Source organism: Pseudophryne corroboree, chromosome 3 (genome assembly GCF_028390025.1).
Source record: "Pseudophryne corroboree isolate aPseCor3 chromosome 3, aPseCor3.hap2, whole genome shotgun sequence".
Lineage (NCBI taxonomy): Eukaryota > Metazoa > Chordata > Amphibia > Anura > Myobatrachidae > Pseudophryne > Pseudophryne corroboree.
In genome coordinates this window covers 178514917-178531863 of record NC_086446.1, presented here as the reverse complement: position 1 = coordinate 178531863, position 16947 = coordinate 178514917, and the positions used below count along the sequence as shown (strand labels likewise).

General features: G+C 47.6%; 1 protein-coding gene across 7 annotated transcripts in view; it reads right to left on the bottom strand.

Annotated features, from left to right (window-relative positions):
- The window catches only part of LOC135055046 (sperm flagellar protein 1-like), a 134207-nt gene that overhangs the window by 16907 nt on the left and 100353 nt on the right, over window positions 1-16947 (bottom strand). For 6 of the 7 annotated variants that reach the window (XR_010243627.1, XR_010243631.1, XR_010243628.1 and 3 more), the window contains one exon: window positions 10067-10140. Coding sequence is in view for 1 of the 7 variants with exons in the window: in XM_063958635.1 (XP_063814705.1) it covers window positions 10036-10140 (105 nt within the window). In the remaining 6 variants the exon portion in view is untranslated. Of the gene's footprint in view, window positions 1-9805; window positions 10141-16947 lie in introns of those variants that run through there. The other variant, XM_063958635.1, reaches the window with a different exon arrangement.

Below are 16947 nucleotides of genomic sequence, written 5' to 3'. Positions count from 1 at the left end.
CCGTAGGAGGGCAACAACCCAGCAGCAGGACCGCTACCTCCACCTTTGTGCAAGGAGGAACAGAAGGAGCACTGCCAGAGCCCTACAAAATGACCTCCAGCAAGCCACAAATGTGCATGTGTCTACTCAAACGATCAGAAACAGACTCCATGAGGGTGGTATGAGGGCCCGACGTCCACAGGTGGGGGTTGTGCTTATAGCCCAACACCGTGCAGGACGTTTGGCATTTGTCAGAGAACACCAATATTGGCAAATTCGCCACTGGCGCCCTGTGCTCTTCACAGATGAAAGCAGGTTCTCACTGAGCACATGTGACAGACTTGACAGAGTCTGGAGAGGCCAAGGAGAACGTTCTGCTGCCTGCAACATCCTCCAGCATGACTTCTTTGGGGGGCCGCACAGCCCTCCATGTGCTCGCCAGAGGTAACCTGACTGCCATTAGGTACTGATATGAGATCCTCAGACCCCTTGTGAGACCATATGCTGGTGCGGTTGGCCCTGGGTTCCTCCTAATGCAAGACAATGCTAGACCTCATGTGGCTGGAGTGTGTCAGCAGTTCCTGCAAGACGAAGGCATTGATGCTATGGACTGGCCCGCCCGTTCCCTAGACCTGAATCCAATTGAGCACATCTGGGACATCATGTCTCGCTCCATCCACCAACGCCACGTTGCACCACAGACTGTCCAGGAGTTGCACCACAGACTGTCCAGGAGTTGGCGGATGCTTTAGTCCAGGTCTGGGAGGAGATCCCTCAGGAGACCATCCGCCTCCTCATCAGGAGCATGCCCAGGCATTGTAGGGAGATCACACAGGCACGTGGAGGCCACACACACTACTGAGCCTCATTTTGACTTGTTTTAAGGACATTACATCAAAGTTGGATCAGCCTGCAGTGTGTTTTTCCACTTTAATTTTGAGTGTGACTCCAAATCCAGACCTCCATGGGTTAATAAATTTGATTTCCATTGATAATTTTTGTGTGATTTTGATGTCAGCACATTCAACTATGTAAAGAACAAAGTATTTAATAAGAATATTTCATTCATTCAGATCTAGGATGTGTTATTTTAGTGTTCCCTTTATTTTTTTGAGCAGTGTATATTCATTTGGTTTCAAGTTGCTCCATACACAATGACATAAATTTAAATACCAACAGAGCGGAAGGCAATATTTAGAAAATATCTCTAATGGGTGCTTTATATATTATTATTATTATTATATATTTTTTTAAATTCTGAATATATTCTTTAAGTCACAGCACATCTGTCAGTAACAAAATACTATAGTTAGGGTATTCCAGCATGTGCAGCTGTGTCTCTCCTCTGTGGCACCGAGAGGTTGTTGTGGATAGCGAATAATAATTACCCAGTCCCGGGCTTGTTGGATAACAGTGGGGGCTCGAGTCCACTGCCCCCCTTCCCCAAAAATCAGCTAGTAAAGTCACACTTTTGCAGGCTACAGCTCTAGGACTAGGGCGGCCTGTGCTGATTTTCACACAAACTTTACAAGTGCACTTCATTGCTGTCTACATATTAGTGTGCACTATTAGAGTAAGTCCTTGATAAATGTATATAACTATATTAGTATTATCAATGTTAGGTACCCATCTGATGATGGGTTCACCTTCATCTGGTGGGTGGGCTCACGTGTTTGGCCTAATATGTGCTGAGAACCTCTTAGTGTTCTTAGTGTTTAGAGTGTGCACCTGCACAATCTTCTTGCATAGCACTACAAGTTTCAGCACGGTAGCAACCCTTACTAAGATTAAAATTAGGGTTAGCGGTCCAGCTCCTCCCCCTTTCCCCTGTATTTGTGCATAAAAGGCAACATGAGATACATCAGACTCTGCGTGCACAAGGGAATGTGTCTTTTTATGAATGCATTTTACATCTGCATTTTTGTAAAATAAGTTCCAGTCCAGTAACACTCACAAGACTGAAAATAAGTGTAATTATAAGTCTGTGTGTATATACCATATATGTGTAATTATAAGTCTGTGCCTATATACCGTGTGTGTGTGTTATACACACACCTATATGGCACATTATTATTATTACCAGTTATTTATATAGTGCACACATATTCCACAGCGCTTTACAGAGAATATTTGGCCATTTACGTCAGTAATGCTAACCATTACACCATCGGCACATAAACTGAAACACTCCCTTACAGCAGGGGACAAAGTGGACCACTCTCTGGGGATGTGGGAAAGAAATTGCAAATATTGTTATCAATTTCCTTAATTGCAAATTATTTAATAAAAAAAAATGACAAAATTTTCCCAGGTTCTCTTAGTGAGAGGCTTGCTAGCAATGTCCGTAGGAAGCCCCGTCCCCTTAATAGCGGGCCCTGCCCTCAATCATGAGCTGCACAGTCACACTGTATACATACTTTCCAACATGACCCTCTCCAGGAGGGACACAATGCTCTGCTCCTGGGATTCCCTCTTAATTTATGATTGCCATTACCTGTAGTGAAACACCTTTCTTATCCACTAACCTGTTCAGCACAGGTGATGGCAATCATAAATTAAGAGGGAAGTACAGGAGCAGAGCGTTGTGTCTCTCCTGGAGAGGGTCATGTTGGGAGGTATGTGTATAGGATGGTGACCTGCTTCTATAGATCACAAGCAGGTCACCACAGGGATCAACACTGGCACTTACTATTAGGAGTGTTGTGTTGCCCTCCTTTCTCACATAGCAGGTCCTCACCCACTCTCAGGGATCACAACGGATCCCTTTCAGCTCTGCCTACACACACACACACACACACACACACACACACACACACACAAAACGCCTCTCTGCAGGGCAGTCGAGAGCCGGGCTGGACCCAGTTACTTTTCAAGGGGCATGGCCTAATCACAGGAGGTGTGGTCATGTACCCTTAGAAAAAAATACTCATAAAATAGTATTTTAAGCACCTCCATGGCCACAGTGCAGCCCAGTACACAGCAGAGTGTACTGGGCTGAGGAGAAGAGCTGCAGCTGCTGCCAGGTAAGGGGGCCCGGGTAATTTGTACCCTCTCCCCCCTCTCTCGGCACCACTGCTTCTCTGCTATACAGACTCACTGTCCTCCTTACCATTCCTGCCTCTGCCCCTTCCCCATATAAGTGCACTGCCCCTTCCCCATATCTACACCTCTGCCCCCCCCCCCCCCCCCCACACACACACTTCTGTTCCTCTGGCCAATCCCTGTCTGTGTGCCTATATCTGTGCCTGTGCCCTCTCTTTATATGTGCTTTTGTCCTTTCTCATCTTTCCTTTGCCTCCTCATATGTGTGCCTCTGCTCCGCCACATTTGTACCTCTGCTCCCTCCCTATATACCCCTGTCCCTGTGTGCCTCTGCTGCCTCACAAAATAGCTTTGCTGGCTGCTGATCAGAAGAGGCATGACAGAATGGACGACCAACCTTGTTCAACACCACTTAAGGTTGCCAGGTAAGAATTGTTTTCATTTATGAATATATGGATATACAGGTATATAGATATGGGATGTAATTGAAATGGAATACATATGTGTTACCAGCGGGCAGGATGCCGGCTGTCAGTATCCCGATCATGTTCTGCCAGGAAGGAGGCAGTAGGGGGTGTGCTGCTGACCGAGAAAATCATGTCCTGCTTCTCGGACTGGCTGTACGCAGGGTTGAACCCCAGGCCAGCAATGGGGGGTGCGTCCTTCCTGTCCACAGAGGAGCAGCTTAGTGAGAGCCTGGTACTGCTGCTGGTGTCACGACTGGAGCTTGGGCTTTTTCTGCGTAGGATCGCCGGGGGAAGCCAGGGGACAAGGACCTTCCGGCAGACGCTTCCTGCCCGGATAGCCTGGGCAAGAACCTGCTGCTGGTGGTGCTCTGCCTGATGTGTGGTGTGGAGGTTGGCTTTGAATTTGCCACCAGAACTGTCATATACCTGCTGAACCTCTGTCATGTGGTCACCATGCTGCAGGTAATGATGCACCCACACATGATTAGCATGTCACCACTGTCAAGTGTGCTGGGAAGCTAGGGGCGCCAAACTGAAATTATATCTTGCCCCCCCCCCCTCCCCGCAACCTAAAAAAACGTTCTGCCCTACCCTGTCCACACCCAGATAATATATCTGAAAATATAAACTACATTTTATTTAACCAATACCTCTAAACAATACTTATTAAAAGTATCCTTATAAGTTATTGTTAAAAGCCATGGGGACCAGTAGTAGGGATGCCAATCCCGGGATCGGCAAGATCCTGGGATTTAGGCCCAAAAATGGCCGGGATTCAGTCCTGGGATTGGGAGCTTCAATCCCTGGGATTAAGGGATCACGTTGAGTGTCCTCAGGATGCTCAGACGCTGCCCGGCTCGCTCCTCCCGGCTCTCCAGCTCAGCGTGACGTGCAGTGACAGGTCACGCTGCGCCGTCTGCCGTAATCTGCCGAGAGCGACGGATGTTTCCCACCCACTCGCCTGCCCCCGTTGTATGGTGAGTATTGTGTGTGCGGGGCGGGCAGGGTGAGGGGGCGGACACATAGGGAATAGCCAATCCCGGATATCCCGGGATTAATCATTTTTCAATGCTGATGTTCCACACAACTGAGCAATTTTCAGCAGACCGCGCATGTGCTGTGATCGCATTGTGTATGTGTCAAGGTGCCACTGCGATCACGCTCACAATGAGGATTTCGTCGCACAGTGATTGACAGGAAGTGAACATTTGGAGGTGTTAACGGGAGTGGCTGCAACAATGCAGGCATTTTCGGGGCGTGTATCTGCCATCAGCTGCACAGTATTGTATACAAAAACATGGCGCTTGTGTTGTCCTGCCGTTTCCAGTCTGCAAATCCATAGGGCTACCCTTAAGGCCAATGTTCCTTGTTCTTTCGTATAGAGGCCCTCATTCCGAGTTGTTCGCTTGTTATTTTCCTTCGCATCGGTGCGATTTTCCGCTAACTGCGCATGCGCAATGTTCGCACTGCGGCTGCGTCAAGTAAATTTGCTAAGAAGTTTGGTATTTTACTCACGGCATTACAAGGATTTTTCTTCGTTCTGGTGATCGGAGTGTGGTTGACAGGAAGTGGGTGTTTCTGGGCGGAAACTGGCCGTTTTATGGGTGTGTGTGAAAAAATGCTGCCGTTTCTGGGAAAAACGCGGGAGTGGCTGGAGAAACGGGGGAGTGCCTGGGCGAACGCTGGGTGTGTTTGTGACGTCAAACCAGGAACGAAACTGACTGAACTGATCGCAGTGGCAGAGTAAGTCTCGAGCTACTCAGAAACTGCTAAGAAATTTCGAATCGCAATTTTGCAAATCTTGCGTTCGCAATTCTGCTAAGCTAAGATTCACTCCCAGAGGGTGGCGGCTTAGCGTGTGCACTGCTGCGAAAAGTGGCTAGCGAGCGAACAACTCGGAATGAGGGCCCGACTTCAAATGTGTACGCAATTGGAAATGAGTTGCAATAGCTCCCGTGGGTGTCTCTTTTCATTTCTGGGTGGCAGCTACACTTGCTGATATCAGCAGTTGTGAAGCTGAGAAAATCTCACTTGCAATTGCACTAGTGTGGTGCCTTGGGGTGGTTTGGTTAGGTTGGCTTGGGTGTGTTCCACGCCCCAGCCTAGACTAGAATGTTAGGGACCCGATGATGAGGTTCTCTGGATGCGGTGGGTAAGCCAATAACTTGATACTTAATTGCTACATTTATTGCAATTCTGATTAGCAATGATTGGAAAGTGCATCTGCATTCCTTCTTTTTGTGTGTGGCACTAAAAGTCTCAGCATAGTAGCACCTCTCATTACATGTATTTAGGGTGTGCAGTCTACCAGCCCCACCATATATCCTATATTGTGTATATGTATGTATATTTAATGGCCAAGAGACTCCTTCAGCCTAGATTAGCACCCCTCCCACCTGCCCCTGAATGTTTGAAAGTAGGAACCCTTGATTAAAGCACAATTATAGATAAGACCTGAATAAATTATAGACAAGATGTAATGGCGTCCAAGATTGCCAGAGGTGCTGGTAGCGGCTGATCTCGGATTTCTTTTTAAAGCAGCGGTCTTTACGAGTCATGGTTTTGCCTTGTAATTGACTGGTGCTTTACATAAAACCCTCCAGTACCACCCTCCCTGCATCTCTCTCTCCATAATCATTTTCCCTGTCCTCCCTACATCTCTACAGTGACATTTTCCTGTTTCTCCAGCGCTATACTCCTTCCAGTAACATTTCCCGTCTCTCCAGTGCTATCCTCCCTCCAGCAACATTGCCCTTGTCTCCCCAGCACCATCCCCAGTGTCTCTACAGCCTCATCCTCGTCCCACTAGCGCCATCTACCTGCCTCGTGACTAACTCCCTTTCCCCTCTTTATGTATATTTATTGATATTTTTTTTGCCCCAATTTATGTCAGTCCCCAACCACTGATTCCTGACATGAGTACCCAGCATTATTTTTTAGATTTGTTTACTAAATTAGTTCATGATGAATCTAGCTTCTATACACACACCAGTAGTGTGACTCACATCAGTCAGCTGAGCGGCCTCCTCTGCTGTTTCTCTGTGCTGCGGGAATGAGATGTTGCCTTGTGAAGTCACTGCTTCTTATTCACATTGTAAGATGTGAAGGTGGGCCAACTGATTGCAACAGCGCTGTAGCTGCCCGCAAACTCTATTGAACTGGGAGGTCCGGATGCAGCACACACAGAGGTGGATTTAGACCTCATGGGGCCCTAAGCGAAATACCGATTTGGGGCCCCCCTACCTCAAACAATCCATAGCACTATATTTTTGTTCTGACTTATGCCCCCTTACATTACAGATGGAGTTCCGTCTGTGCCTGGGCCTATCACCACGTCTGGGGCGCGCACGTGTCCGTGACACGCACGCGCCCCATTCACTGGAATGAGAGCGTCTGTGTGCACTCCCGGCGGGGCTAAGCGGTGACCAATCAGACAGAGAGTGCCCCATAGAGGAACTGTGCCCCACGGCGCGCCCCACGGCGCGCGTGCGCCCAAAAAATGGGTGTGGACAATTAAAATGGGACGTGAAACACAGACATATGCCCCCAATAGTGCAGTGCCAGATCCACAATTGCCCCCACAGTGCCAGGTCCACAATTGCCCCCACAGTGCCAGGTCTACAATTGACCCCACAGTGCCAGGTATACAAATGCCCCCACAGTGCCAGGTATACAAATGCCCCCACAGTGCCAGATCCACAAATGCCCCCACAGTGCCAGATCCACAAATGCCCCCACAGTGCCAGATCCACAAATGCCCCCACAGTGCCAGGTATACAAATGCCCCCACAGTGCCAGATCCACAAATGCCCCCACAGTGCCAGGTATACAAATGCCCCCACAGTGCCAGATCCACAATAGCCCCCACAGTGCCAGATCCACAAATGCCCCCACAGTGCCAGATCCACAAATGCCCCCACAGTGCCAGGTATACAAATGCCCCACCAGTGCCAGATCCACAAATGCCACCACAGTGCCAGGTATACAAATGCCCCCACAGTGCCAGATCCACAATTGCCCCCACAGTGTCAGATCCACAATTGCCCCCACAGTGTCAGGTAATACCTGACACTGTGGGAGCAATTGTGGATCTGACACTGTGGGGGCAATTGTATACCACACACAGTTCTGCATTCTTACAGTCCCTTTTAACCTTTAGCAGCAATGTAGTTATGAATTCAATCACACCAGACCTGACCGGCATGGCCCGTAGAGGAGGGGGGGGGGGGGGGGGGTGCAGCCTGGGTGGGGGGCAGCAGGGGCTCTCCCATTCTCACTGGCCCAATCTGCCACTGAGCACATCCATTATCAACCTTCACCTCTACACAATGGCCCTCATTCAGAGTTGTTCGCGCGTTACCTGCTTTTAGCAGCATTGCACACGCTAGGCCGCCGCCCTCTGGGAGTGCATCTTAGCTTAGAAGAATAGCGAACGAAAGATTAGCAGAACTGCTACTAAATATTTTCTTGCAGTTTCTGAGTAGCGCCAGACCTACTCCTAGATTGCGATCAGCTCGGTCCATTTAGTTCCTGGTTTGACATCACAAACACGCCCTGCGTTCAGCCAGCCACTCCCCCGTTTCTCCAGACACTCCCGCGTTTTTCCCTGACACGCCTGCGTTTTTTAGCACTCCCGGAAAACGCTCAGTTACCACCCAGAAACGCCCCTTTCCTGTCAATCACTCACCGATCAGCAGTGCAACTGAAAAGCGCCGCAGGATCCACAGCAAATCTACTAAGTTTTGTATAAAATAACTTAGCGCATGCGCGCTGCGTACCATGCGCATGCGCATTTAGCAACAAATCGCAGCATAGTGAAAATCGGCAACGAGCGAACAATTCGGAATGACCACCTATGTTGGGATGCCTGAATAATTAGCAAGCTTCTTTATTTAACCCAAAATAGAATGACTTAGGACTTAATTTTATTCACCAGCTGCCAACTGGGGCCCCCCTAGTCCTAGAGCTGTAGGCTGCAGCCAGGCACTGCTGCTTACACACAGTGACATGCCTCAGAACACTTATCCTATGTGTGATTGCCTAGTTGTCTCCCATGTACACACATGCAACCGCAAGTACAGACTCAGAAGCGCCTGTAACTGTTCAAAGTTGCATATTCCCAGCTTGGACACATGCAGGATCCATCAGCAAAACTTTCCTATGTTCAACTGTAGAACGCAGAGATGGAAAATGACTTAAGGGATCACGGCGGGAAGGGGCGAGTGCAGCAAGCCCCTTGCGGGCTCACTGCGCTTGCCACGCTGCGGGCTCGGTGGCGACCTGCGGTCACCATGGGTTCTATTCCCACTCTATGGGGGTCATTCCGAGTTGTTCGCTCGCAAGCTGCTTTTAGCAGCTTTGCACACGCTAAGCCGCCGCCTAGTGGGAGTGAATCTTAGCTTATCAAAATTGCGAACGAAAGATTAGCAATATTGCGAAAAGACTTCTCTGTGCAGTTTCTGAGTAGCTCGAGACTTACTCTGCCAGTGCGATCAGTTCAGTGCTTGTCGTTCCTGGTTTGACGTCACAAACACACCCAGCGTTCGCCCAGACACTCCTCCGTTTCTCCAGCCACTCCCGCGTTTTTCCCAGAAACTGTAGCGTTTTTTCGCACACACCCATAAAACGGCCAGTTTCCGCCCAGAAACACCCACTTCCTGTCAATCACATTCCGATCACCAGAACGAAGAAAAAACCTCGTAATGCCGTGAGTAAAATTCCTAACTGCATAGCAAATTTACTTGGCGCAGTCGCACTGCGGACATTGCGCATGCGCATTAGCGACTATTCGCTCCGTTGCGAGAAAAAAATAACGAGCGAACAACTCGGAATGACCCCCTATGTGTATTGTGGACACCCACAAGTGGAAATAGTCCCTGTTGGTCGGCATGCCGACCGTCGGGATAGTGAGGGGGCAGGATTTTGGGAGAGGTCAAGTGACCGTTGGTCTGCTGACTGCTGGTCACATGAATTCTACTCCACTACAGAACTACTTACCACAGAAGGTGCCAATGGCAAACTCACTCACAGAACTGGAAAGTAGAATGTGTGCCTTTAAGCAATGGGATAAGTATCTCTAATCAGTAAAGAACATTACTTTAGTGGTGTCTGATGCAGGTTATGTATCTTATGGTTATAGTTGGCTCACTTTGTCCCCCCGTTAAGCTAAATTGGCAACTGTCACAATGGGGGCTTTGTTTTGCCTTCCTCTGGATCAACACAATTAATATTTGTGACAGGTTGAACATGATAAAGAACAGTCTTTTTTCAACTTCACTCTCTTTTTAACTATGTAGAATAACGATACGTTATTTTTAATAAATGACTGTTTAATATACTACATGCACACATTAGATACAACAACAAAAATATGTCATTTAGATATGTAGCTGGCACTACAGCCTTAGGAAACAAGCTAATGATAGAAAAGGAAATATAACGGACACTTCTTCAAGTGCATCTCAGAGTCTGAAAGTCCTGAAAGTTCCAAGGATGCGTAAGCTAGTCCGTAGTGGTGTTGTTTTAAAACAAACCATATCACGTTATGTTATGTTCTTGTGTATTCTTGGTTTATGTACCTTGTTAAATCTTCTATCCTCAAGTCCTTCAGCTGTACCAAGTGCTCCAGGCGCTGGACTTTCATTTGTAGTATCTGGAAATTACAGAGACAAAGTTAGGTCTGTGGCAGAGCTTATTTCTGAGTGGTGCTCGACATTACTGTGTATTACCAATATTACACATTACACGCCCCATACTTACCTACTCTTCCGGATAATGTGAGAGGCTCCTAAATTTGCAGGTAGTCCCCCGCAAGAGTAGGCAGCCCTCCTGCATCCTGGCCACTTCCTAGTAAAGTGGGCACTGAGGAGGAGAATGCTAAGAAGTGCTGTTAAACAGGGATCCCATATGATGTTTATATGAAAATAACATCATACTGGCCTCGCCCCCTCTTGATCGACCTGTGATTCACAACATTTCCAGTGAGGGGCGGGACCTAGTGGCAAGTAGTGCAGGGTCCCACCCCACAGCTACTTCTCTACTCTGGGCTTCTCCTGGAGTAGAGAGAGCAAAAGTAGGTACGTATGCACAACCCTTTACAATTAGGAACACACAGAGTATTAAAACAAGATCTATAGTAACAGACAAAGTTGTACAAGAACTAGCGGCAGCTTTTTACCTGTCTGGCCGGGGTGGGGGTGGGATATAGCATTGTGCCGCCCTCTCATCCCTGCTCTCCCAGTGAATAATGGCTGACAGCCCTGAGATAGGGCTTAAGTCTGATAGTAGGTGGAGTCTAAATCCAGGGGCAGAGCCAGGGGCGTTTTAAATGAGGAGGGGGCCTGTGTGCAGTCTCTGATTGGGCCACCTCCTCTCTGGCGGTGCAGTAGACTTTGGCATTGTACCACAGTCTACTGCGCATGCACAGGTCTCTGGGAACATGGTTTCCGCGTGAGTTCCTGGGGACATCTTTATTGCGCATGCACGAATCAGCAGAAAATAACCGTGTTGGGCATTTTCCGAGTGATATTTGCAGCTTTGAAGCCAGCGCCGCGCCAACGGAGAGGTGAGTAAAATTAAATGGGTGCAGGGTGTGCGTGTGTGGACCCTCCTGGACCTAGGGGCGCATGTGTACAACACACATTACACCCATTATAGATACGCCAGTGGGCAGAGCTTAAGTCCAGCAGAGTCAGGTACACTCTGGCTTCTAGGGACTGCATTAGCTGTAGCCCCTAAAAGCCAGATAGAGCTACTATAATAGCAGTGGAGTGGCTTCCGATGGAAAGTGCTCTCTCTGCTATAGCATTCTAGACTGGCAGTCCCAGGTGGTGAAAATCCTCCCCCTGGGACTGTCTGTCTGGCTGTGATTAGCAGGGAGCGCTTCCAATGGGAAGCTACAGCCAATGCAAAGCAGTACCTGCAAGTGGCAGATTTTGCTGGGGTGGCTGCAGTCCATAGTTAAAATCTGTCACTGACAAGGACCCTGCTCACAAGCTTACAATCAAACCATTTTCTTTAAAGGAGATGAGTCAGTTCGTAATATGATATATTGCATATATGAAAAATATGGGACAAAAGGAAAAAAAATTGTTTGTTGAACCCTGCGATCTTTACAGCCTTAAGGAATCTATTTATAGTATACTTTGAATGGCTAGACACAGCATTACATGAGTAGCTTATTATTCCATATAAAATTTGCAGAAAATGTGTGTACAATTTTTAGAACTTTTTTCTTGTAATTAATTCTTTGCATAATCTTATCTTTTCAATTATTGTAAGCAATGCGGCGACTCATTAAAGGTTTTAGTTTGTGCCAGCTCGATGAATCTTTCTGGCTCTATTTCTAAAGGCCCGTATACACGGGCAGATCTGGGGAGAGATGTGTGCTGAGCGAACTGCTCAGCACAGCGCAATGTGTGCTGAGCGTGCGGGGGGGGGGGGGGGGAAGCGGGGGGGGGGGGGGGGGGCGCTCAATTCATCCAGCGGGTGAAATGAGCGACCTGCTAGATTGGCCAATCTAGCACCAGCGATAGCGATGCGCGGGGCTGCGCATCGCTATCTCTGTGAGGGGTACACACGGAGTGATCGCTGCTTAACATCTAAGCAATCTAGTCAGATTGCTTAGATTTTAAGCAGCGATTGCTACGTGAGTACCCCCTTTAAAACTCACTCAGGATAGTGGGAAAATAAAACAAATAACTGATCATTTTCCTAAGCCGACTGCATTTGAAGCAATTATAGATCCACCAAGGTGGAGAACTACGTATGCCTTTTGTAAACAACCACCTAAATCTTAATGCTATTTTCTACTTGGCAAGAAAAAAGTTTTTTTACTTTGCTTTTTTTTTTTTTTTTTTTAATGAAATACAATCTTTTGAGAACTCCAATGTAAATAACTACATTAAAGCCTGGTACACACTGGTTGAACTGCCCTAAGTAGCAATTAGCACTATATCGCTGATTGCTAATTAGGGGAGATCTCCAGTGCATACACACTGAACAATATTGTTCAGTGACGTCATCCCCCGCACTCTCCGAACATGCAGCTCAACAATATAGTTAACATTGAGCTGCATGTTCGGTAGATCATGGATGAATGAGAACGGCCTGTGGATGTGCAAAAAAAAAAAGAACACTATCGTTCATAATATTGTCCTGTGTTGTCACCCAGTGTGTACAGGGCTCAGGGGTTAAAGTGAGCCGGAACCGGGCGGAACTGCATTCCGTCAGTTCTATTTGTAGACGGAACGCAATTCCGCCTCCTCCGGCTCACCTAACCCTATGTGTGCCCGGCGCCGCAGGGAGATGACGTGCGCCCGCTGAGATTGGATTACCATTACCAGCGGGCGCACGGCTCTCTCTCCACAGCGGAAGCCGGAGGCAGGAGCTCACTACTGAGATCCGGCTTCCGGCTCTGTCAGTGTGCGCTATGGGAGAGACGTAATGACGTCTCTCCCATAGTGCAGAGGAGTGGACGCCAGGAGGACTGTAGTGGTCGGATGCGGGAGCGGGGCTTGGTGAGTATGTGAGGGGTTTTTCTTTATATGTTTGAGTGTAAGCAACTCTTCTATTGGGGGCAAACTACATAGGGGCTAACTACTGGGATGAACTACATAGAGGCTAACTACTGGGGGAAAACTGCATAGGGGGTAACTACTGGGGGCAAACTGCATAGGGGCTAACTACTGGGGGCAAACTGCATAGGGGCTAACTACTTGGGGCAAACTGCATAGGGGCTAGCTACTGGGGGCGAACTGCATAGGGGCTAACTACTCTAGGACGACTTTAAGCACTGACGGGGCTTTAGTGCAACTTTACATAACTTATTTTTCCCAGTTAACCATGTTTTTAAAACTGTAACGTCCAGATCATAAATAATATCTCTAACATATAGTGCTAAGAATACAGTGGGCCTGATTCTTAGTTGGGAATAAAGTCTGTGATGTGCGGTGGGGTGAGGCAGGTGAGGCAGAGCCTTTCCTGCCATACTAACGTTTGTGCCAGAGATTTGACTGTATAAAGTATATGAAAAATACAAAGAATATGTTTGAAATACCTTCTTTGCATTATTCTAATCATTTTTATAGCCAAAACTCTGGAGTAAAAAAAGTCTATGGCAGGTGAGGCAGTGCCTTCCCTGCCTATCTTTTCCACACATCTCTGATCAAAACTCACCAAATTTCCAGGAGTTTATACTGCTGCACCTGTGTATAATGGCCAGATGTACGCTTTGGCTCATATTTTGTGTGTGTTAATCTGGCTCTGGTGCTAGGCAGTACCTCCTCAGCCTTTTAGCTCACTGCACGTCCCTGAATAAAGTAAGAACAAGCAAATGTTCACCTTAGAAGAACCATGCCGTGTTGCAGGTGGGGCAGATGTTAAATGTGCACAGATTTAAAATTGAGAGAATTGTGTATAGGCAAACACAGAGGGGGGTTCTGGTTGCCAGGAAACCCCCCTACTTGGCCCACGCCATAATTAGCACCACCTGTGAATCTGTGAAAATGTGTCAGCAAGTAATGACTTCATCTGTGCACCAACTTGGAGATCTGGAAAACATGCTGGGTAAATGCCTAAAGAAATATCTGTTCAATGTGTCTAACTGTAGGCTTACCATACTATTCCTTTAAAATGTGACACTCATTAATTATACAGGTTATGTGGCTGGCAAATGTTGAACCTGCAGTTCACCTCACTTTAAGCAGCTAGAGAACCTGTGTACATTATACCCCTTTCACATCTCCAATGCCGGATCCCACCTGGGAATAGGAAACGGGTCCTTCCCAGGTGGGATCCAGCATTGGAGACTCTCCTACCTCTTCTGGTGGCTTCCCGACCCGGCAAATTGCGGAGCCGGCAGCGGGGGCGGAGGCAGCGCTGGGAGATGAGCTCATCTCCAGCGCCGCCTCTCCCTATCTTGTAAATGGGTCCCAGATCTGCTCGACCCGGGAATCCGTTTACAGAGCCCCTGACCCGGTATTCAACCCGGGAATAACACTGCTTATAACCCGGGTTGAATTACCGGGTCAGGCGACCCGGGAAATCCAACATGGCGCTTTCACACCGCAGACTGACCCGTGTCGACTACCTGGTTATTTGTGAGGTGTGAAAGGGGTATAACTTAGTGTCCTGGTTTAAAGGGATAGTATGTTAAGCCTAATAGGAACAAAAATCTGGTAGTGTATGGGAGCATATAACAATCAGCCAATTTCTCCCAAATGCAGGAAAATGGACAAAAATGATTGGATAAATTTGTTAAATAAAATGGACTTAACCAATTTGCCATAACGACCATTGTCTGTTTTCCAGTGTTTGGGAGCAAATTGTCAATTGTAATTTGCTCCCGTACATTACCAGATTTTGTTCCAAGCAGACAGATTGGACGGATAAATCTTTAGGTTTGTACCCAGCTTAAGGGTACACTACTATAGACCCATCAATATTGTTAATTATCAATACTGTATATCATACACTTTCCAGTGTATATCCAGCATATAAGGAGACCAATGTGTATGTATATGTACAGGTTATTCTGCCACAGCTCCAGAATTGCTTCAATGCTCCGCAGAGCAGGGGACTTGGATTGTGGAAAGGTGAGCACATCCAGAAAAATCACATAGCTCACATTTAACGGCTTAATGTGATCATTGGTCATGTACATGCCTGAAGTACTACATACACTGATTTTGTATGAGGTGGAAAATATCTGGTCAAGTGCTAATTTTGTCCTTTTTATCGGCGGCACACTTGCTCTAAAACAAAGTATTTGGAAACCGCCCTGTAGAAATCCAGTGTTTGCCCCTGGCGTGTCCAAACTGAACTCTAAATTGCAGTGTATAGATAAAGCTGTCCAGCATTAGTGGGCTACATGCAAAATCAGCCAGTGTTTAACCTGCATGCAAAAATAATAAATGAATTTGCACCCTTTGCACTGCAACATGGTTTGTCCAGGAAGGCACACAGGGGGTAATTCCAAGTTGATCGCAGCAGGAATTTTTTTAGCAATTCGGCAAAACCATGTGCACTGCAGGGGGGGGGGGGGCAGATATGACATGTGCAGAGAGAGATAGATTTGGGTGTGGTGTGTTCAATCTGCAATCTAATTTGCAGTGTAAAAATAAAGCAGCCAGTATTTACCCTGCACAGAAACAAAATAATCCACCCAAATCTAACTGTCTCTGCAAATGTTATATCTGCCCCCCCCTGCAGTGCACATGGTTTTGCCCAATTGCTAAAAAAAATTCCTGCTGCGATCAACTTGGAATTATCCCCACAGGGCCTAATTCAGATTTGATCGCAGCAGCAAATTTGTTAGGAAATGGGCAAAACCATGTGCATTGCAGGGGGGGCAGATATAACATGTGCAGAGAGAGTTAGATTTGGGTGGGGTGCGTTCAAACTGAAATCTAAATTGCAGTGTAAAAATAAAGCAGTCTGTATTTACCCTGTACAGAAACAATATAACCCACCCAAATCTAACTCTCTGCAAATGTTATATCTGCCTCCCCTGCAGTGTACATGGTTTCGCCCATTAGCTTACAAAGTTGCTGCTGCGATCAGGGGGTGGTCTTCAGTATGCCGGCTGTTGGGATTCCGGCACCGGGATCCCGACAGCCGGCATACCGACACTTTTTCTCCCTCGTGCGAGTCCACGACCCCCCTGGAGGGAGAATAAAATAGCGTGGCGCGCTTAGCGCGCCACCGTGCTCGCAGCGTGGCAAGCGCAGCGAGCCCGCAAGGGGCTCATTTGCGCTCGCCACACTGTCGGTAAGCCGGCGGTCGGGCTCCCGGCGCCGTTATGCTGGTCGCCGGGAGCCCGACCGCCGGCATACCATACCACACCCGCGATCAGGTCTGAATTAGGCCCACAGTTACTTGCTCTTTTTTACTTTACTCCGATCTCAAAATCAGGCCAATTGTTATTTAAATGGCTATAAAAGCTGAAAATAAGATTTTACTTACCGATAAATCTATTTCTCGTAGTCCGTAGTGGATGCTGGGACTCCGTCAGGACCATGGGGAATAGCGGCTCCGCAGGAGACAGGGCACAAAATTTAAAAGTTTGACCACTAGGTGGTGTGTACTGGCTCCTCCCCCTATGACCCTCCTCCAAGCCTCAGTTAGGATACTGTGCCCGGACGAGCGTACACAATAAGGAAGGATTTTGAATCCCGGGTAAGACTCAAACCAGCCACACCAATCACACCGTACAACTTGTGATCTGAACCCAGTTAACAGTATGATAACGTAGGAGCCTCTGAAAAGATGGCTCACAACAATAAACAACCCGATTTTTTTGTAACAATAACTATGTACAAGTATTGCAGACAATCCGCACTTGGGATGGGCGCCCAGCATCCACTACGGACTACGAGAAATAGATTTATCGGTAAGTAAAATCTTATTTTCTCTGACGTCCTAGTGGATGCTGGGACTCCGTCAGGACCATGGGGATTAT